Source organism: Plectropomus leopardus, unplaced genomic scaffold (assembly GCF_008729295.1).
Source record: "Plectropomus leopardus isolate mb unplaced genomic scaffold, YSFRI_Pleo_2.0 unplaced_scaffold243, whole genome shotgun sequence".
NCBI classification, from domain to species: Eukaryota; Metazoa; Chordata; class Actinopteri; order Perciformes; family Serranidae; genus Plectropomus; species Plectropomus leopardus.
The window spans coordinates 1-6,294 of record NW_024626379.1 but is presented as its reverse complement, the minus strand read 5'-3'; the positions used below and the strand labels follow the sequence as shown (position 1 = coordinate 6,294).

The window sequence follows — 6,294 nt, the reverse complement described above, 5'->3', positions numbered from 1 at the left end:
ATTGACAAGCTTTTGGCCTCTGTGTGTTGTTGCAGACTGGACAGCAATGATATCAGCAGTCCACCAGTCGAAATGATGACAGCAGATCCAGAGTCAGCTTCAGGCAGAGACAGAGAGAGAGGAGACATGTAACAAATGCAAAGTATAGAATCTCTCACTGACTGCTATGATTTCCAAGAGACACAGAACTGCACACACAAGGAAGCATTGTCTTTCTTAATTTTTGAGGAAAAGAAAGTAAAATTAGAGCAAAAGCAACTCTCAGAAAAGAAGTCCAAAAGACTTAGTTTTGTAACAAGTTGAATAAAAATCATTTACATCTTCAGGAACCGGCTTTTGGTCATTCTGGATTTAAAAGCATTTAGCAAGATTAAGACAGTGAGCATCAGGTCATTCTGCAACATATTTCATGTTAAAGGTGCAGAATACGTTACAGCACCCAATTTCCATATGGCATTTGAAGCAGACTGTGAGTGTGGGTTTAATCTGGTTTTTCTCAATCCAAAGACATGGGGTTAGGTTAATTCCTGAATGGCTCGAAGGTGTGAATGTAAGTGTTAATGGATGTTTTTCTCTATGTGTCAGCCTTTTGATATACACCTTTCTACCAAAACTAGCGTGTCTACGGAGGCTTTTTTAACTCGGGCAAAACCTGATAAAAATAGACCACAGACTGCTATCACATTACCAGTAGGCCAGAGCTGTGTACTCAGCTCTGCAGGTGACGAATATGCCTCTCTGTGTGTGGTAAACAATAGAAACCAGCATGGATGGAGGCCTGTAAAAAGTTAATGATGGTTCTTTTTTTATTACATCTCTTTCTTATCTCGTCTTTGAAATAGAGTGCAGACGAATTTGAATCAATGATTAAGTGCTGCTTTTACCGTGACGGACAGTATTTTGTGACGGTGCGTCACTTCATCTCGCAGTTAAGAGGCTAAAATGTGTGTGTTCACCTGGTTGTTGTGTTTCCATCATTGCCGATCAGAGGTGATAAATACCTGTGGCTCCTGCAGAGTCATTTGACGCGGGTGTGAATGCCGATTGATAACCATCTTATTCCTAAACCTTTATTTTTACTGTTTTTTGTATGTTTAAAACTGAAAAGGCATCTTGACAAGGACATTTCCTTTTTTTGATCTTTCAACAAAATACTTTTTACAAGTCATAGCTAATGTATGTCTAAAACTGTGTTTGCTTTGCTTTTTTTGTAAAGATAAACCGAACCAGATACGTTTTGTTATCTTTATTTAATACAATTTTTATTTTGTAATGTTTTAATGGTATGCATGTTAGTTTTTAGGATGTGTTTCAGAGCAGGCATTTTGCTAGTATGTGCTTGGCTGTATGGATTAATTACACGAAATGTTATATGAAAATTTACACTTTCTGTAAATTCTGTTAAAAAAAAACTGTCTCGATAAAACTGGGAATGTCTGCCTTTGACGACATTTCTGGATGAAAACATGAAAAATCTCCCTTGTCTTATGTTATATATTGAAATATAACCCAGCAAAGTAAGGATTTTTTTTTAATTACTAAGTAATATTTTCTCATGATACTCCTGTAGCTTTCATTCATATTTACATTTATTGATTTTGCAGAAACTTTTGTCCAAAGTAATGCCAAATGAGGTTTATATTGAGTAGAGTAGTTCACTTGCTTGCATATTTAGATATTTAATGTTTAACTTTTTCTGAGTTACAGCTAACATATGTCCACCCCAAACTGTATTTAATTTTTTTAAATTTCATTTTTTTAAATATGAATAGATTTGGTGTTTTAGTGTGAGACAGGGTGTGATTCGGAGTGGGTATTTTAGCACAGGCAATATGATGAAATTCTTATTTCACAGTATATTTGAAGTTATATGTAAATAATGCAAATAATATCTGATTCTAGAAAAAATGGGAATGTCCGTCGACAAAGATCAGTTACTCAACAGGCCAACCGGGCACAGGTCCAGGAGCCCAAAGTGTTGGAAGGCCCCCTGCCATTCACCTGCAAAATATCAAATATCGAGAAAGAGATTCAAACCCCACAAAGTCTGCGTGTTTTCAGAGAGGTGGCAGAGCTTTTTGCATATCTGTTCCCAGGGGCCCACTGACTCATAATCTCACTGCATTAATGACTGTTACTGTCTCTGTGTCACTGTTTTTTGAATGAACGAGTGAATCTTTATCTCGAACCTGTAAATTCAATCAAAATGCACAAATTAAAGCAAAAAAAAAGCCACAGGCCACAACTACAATGAACAAAACAAAAAGACAAAAAAGGCCTTTACAGAACCTATACGTCAATCTCAATAACTTTCTTTTAATAATGTCTTTTCTTTGTTAAAAAAAAGTAACAGGCATACACAGACAGTAACTACCATATGTTTATAGCAGGTGCAGCATCTGTAGTCATTTGTGCCAAACTGATTCATGCAAATGCTGTTCAAACAATGGTTGCCATGTAAAATAGACCTCTTTTAAAATGTAGCCTTATTGTAATAGACATCTATGCACCTTTTTATTTGCAAATCAAGAAAAAAAAACAATCTCAATTAATACTGTGCAGTTACATCTATAATTATACTATTTTAGATCAAGGCTAGTGCCAACAAGCACTTTATTACAAAAAATGTCTGTCTATGTACCTTTGTGATGACCCCAATAACAATCTTCATCTTGCACACCGCTGTTTTAATAAAATGTACAAACCATGTCTTCAAAGACAGATCAGATCTTATATGTATTGTGCAAAGAAACACATCAGAGTGACGCATAGTGCTTGCTGGTTGTGTAACCTCTGTGACTTCTAATAAATGTTAAATGTTAAAGGAAACAGAAACATAATTCTTTTGCTTTGGTAAATGAAACAGTTTTTATTTACAGTAGTAGCGTTAACCCAGTTTCTTTCTGTTTTACATGCTGCTATGGCTTTGGGTTAGTAGTAGAAAGGTATGTCATTCATGCAGAAGTTTGGCTGCAGGCTCTCGAAGGTGCAGTCAGACGTGTCCATGGCACAGCGGCCGCAGTGGCAGCTCAGAGCCACAGGGTAGGTGACGGTGGGGTCCACGCCCGGAGGACAGTCAGGAAGCTCAAATGTCTTGTAGTAAAACTCCTGGTATGTGCAAACATGCTGGTACACGTTGCTGAACGGTATCTTAATGACAGGGTCCTGGAGGGAAATAAAAAAGGAAGTAAAAAAGAAAAAAGTTCATTTCTAAAGAAAATGCCACGTTCCAATTAACCTGCACATCAATTGTGGGAAACACTGGTCTGTGTCTGCACAGCTGATGTGAAATGTCAAAATGTTCACATTTAGGCTCCCGCAGACAGGTTCATTTGCCCAATAAAATGGGATTGTAAAAGCCAAAACAAAACATTTCACATAAAATAAAGCTCATCTCTCACAAACACAAAGACCAATTGGCTACTTAGATGATTCGTTGCCTTCACTTTGAGTTTGAAACTCTTCCATCAAGCCACAGATTAAGAAAAGTCTTTGTACTGTTTATTGTGCAATAATTCTGCCTGATTTGCACACGTAATTTCGAATTTTTAGAGACTGTTTGGTTGTAGTTTTTGGTCCCCACTTATCCCTGCTATGCTTAATTGAAGCTGAAATATCATGGATAGGGTTGCTGCCATTCTGTGTCGGTGATGTCGTTCGGAGCTGTAATTTCCGCCAAAATACCCGTCCAACCAATTGTGAGCAGTGCTGTTGAACACAAGAGCACTGACTGGCTGACACAGCTGTCAATTATGGCAGAAAATCCTCTTTTTATAGCATTGATAACTCATTAATTGAAACTTATCATAAAAACAATCATTTTATCAAACATCAGAGTGATGAGAACTACCTTAAGTGTCAGAAACCATCTTTGGCAGAAATGTATTTGACGTGTGCTTTTACTTTTAAGTTTGGCACATGTCCATACACTAACATGGAGGGGCGGGCTTTGTGACCTATACTGCTGTCAGACATCAGGGGGCGATCCAGATGTTTACACTTCACTTTTGGGGAGCTGTCATGTTGTCCATCTTTATATACAGTCTGTGTTATTATTGTGTTCTTTGGGATTTTTTTTTTTACTTGTGTCTCATTTACCCAATCTTTTGTAATAATGTGACTGAACTAACGGACATGTTTCTTTTATTTTTGTCTTCACAGCTGTGAGATTCTGTCCTCTCCTACCTTGGTCGGGCAGTGTCCGCTGCAGATGGTTGTTTCCACCGGGTGACACTTGGGACAGCCCTCCTTCTCTAGAGACACCGTCTGGTTGATGGGCTGGCAGGGCGGCAGCTGGAAGGCCGCTGGTGGTGGCAGATGTTGCAGTTTGGCATAATTATGTCACATACACACGGTAACTCTTTGTGTCTCTCCTGACACATGGGAATTCCTCTTTCTACTGAAATTATTGATAAATGCAACATTATCATGCACATTTCCTGTTTAGGAGACACTTCTTCTTTCTTTGTTATGAAATGCCACTTTAATTTATCATGAAAAGGTATTCATGCTTATGATGATATGCTAACAATTCAGACACAGTTACAGGGAAAATGTTTAACCATGCACCATATTTATTTGATTTTTTGTTTGTTTTTTATTAGACTTTTATCAAAACAGTAACTCCTATTTTTGCTTAAACCTCCACTTTACTTACTCCATAGCAAACCTGTATGGTGTGTAATCTTTAAAAGGCATTTACCTTACTTATGAAGTGCTAAATGCCTCTATTCAATGCTTAAAAAAGTTGTTTTTTAGCATTCAAATTCTGATTGATTTGCATAATTTCCTGTAATTGGAAAATAGAAACTTTGATCAATGTAATTCAGACTGTCTGTTTTGTTTACCTGCAGGAGCCAGGGGCCAAATGGAAGATGAGGCTCCCAGAAGCAAACTCAACATCAAGGGGGACATCAGTCTGGTGTCCTGTACAGCCATCGTCCTGCAGAAGACAAAGCAGGTTAGATGATTAATGACGGTAATGTCTCAAACTGCTTCTTGTAAAAAGTAAAAACACACAACCTGGCAACCCATTTTATTATTTTTTTTTACATTATGCATTTACAATAAAGCCACTGGTGACAACCCTTTAAAATGATTTGATTTCTTTCAAAAACATTGGGAGGAGGCAACAAGCAACTTCACAAAAGGTGGCCCAAAAATGAGCAAAAAAATTAGTAAAAAACAAAAATACAATGAAACAAGCAAAACAAAAACAAGACAGTGACCTTAAAAGTAATGAAAATTAAAGAAGAACAAAAATAATTATATATATATAATTGTTTATGTATTTCTTTATCATTTTATATATATACAGATATTTTTTCTATTTTTTTTTTTTTTTTGTATGGTTTTCTAACAACGATCCCCTCTTTTTAAATACATTTTCTTGGACATTTTTTTGTCACTTTTTATTAATTTCTTGCAAGTTGTTAGACATTTTTTGGCAAGTTTGTCATCCCTTTTCCCTCATATTTATGAAATAAATCAAACCACTTTGCTCAGGTTTCAAAGATACAAAGAGCTTGTGAAACTAATGTCGATCCAGGTTTTAAAGGGTTAAGTCACTGTAAACTGCTACATGCATTTCTGATTTCTATATTTCCAGCCCTCAGTTATTAATTTCTATCCATGCTGTATTTTTAAAAAGTGCAGATCAATAATAAATTATTTTTAAGCCATGTTAAAAAATACAAATCAGTAAAAACTTTGGGATTAGCTGAATAATAATTTGGCGGTTGTTCATGTAAAAGAGTCTGACTCACCCCTCCAGCGTCTGTAGACGTGTGCTAAGGACAGATGTCCTGCTCGGTCTTTATACAGCACAGAGGAGCCGGGTATCCACGATAAAACTCACTCGTACTGGATGTTAACTATGGTTACGTGTTTTTGTAAAAATGCAGGGAACAAAGTACAATTTTAATCTTTATTTAACAAAGGGATTAATCTCTCTATCACCACATCCTGTTGTCATGACTCTTAAAAGCTGCCTGGATTATACAGACTAGTATTAGAAGGAGCAGGGTCAGTGCCTTGCTCAAGGTCACTGTGTCAGTAGCACCTTTAAAGGAGAGTTTATGGCTGAAGTGCAAATTTAAAATCAGAAGTCAGCAGGGGTTTAATGAATAAAACAGTGGAAGTTTTCAGATCTTTTACTGAAGTACTTAAATACTCACACCTCACTGTAAAGACTTTCAGTTACAAGGAAAAGAACTGCTTAAAAATGGTACCTAAGTGAAAATAAGAAAGTATAATCGAGATTATGTACTTAAAGTATTAAAAGTGAAAGTACCC

The 6,294-nt window shown here is 36.5% G+C and overlaps 1 protein-coding gene across 1 annotated transcript; it reads right to left on the bottom strand.

Annotated features, from left to right (window-relative positions):
* Nucleotides 1–2,866: 2,866 nt before the first annotated feature.
* Nucleotides 2,867–4,938, bottom strand: LOC121966390 (gonadotropin subunit beta-2). The gene is made up of 3 exons (XM_042516492.1): nt 4,848–4,938; nt 4,186–4,304; nt 2,867–3,165 (listed from the first exon to the last, which is right to left on the bottom strand). Exons 1-3 carry the CDS (start codon nt 4,936–4,938, stop codon nt 2,932–2,934), a joined length of 444 nt encoding a protein of 147 aa, XP_042372426.1. The 3' UTR covers nt 2,867–2,931.
* Between the last annotated feature and the right edge of the window lie 1,356 nt (nt 4,939–6,294).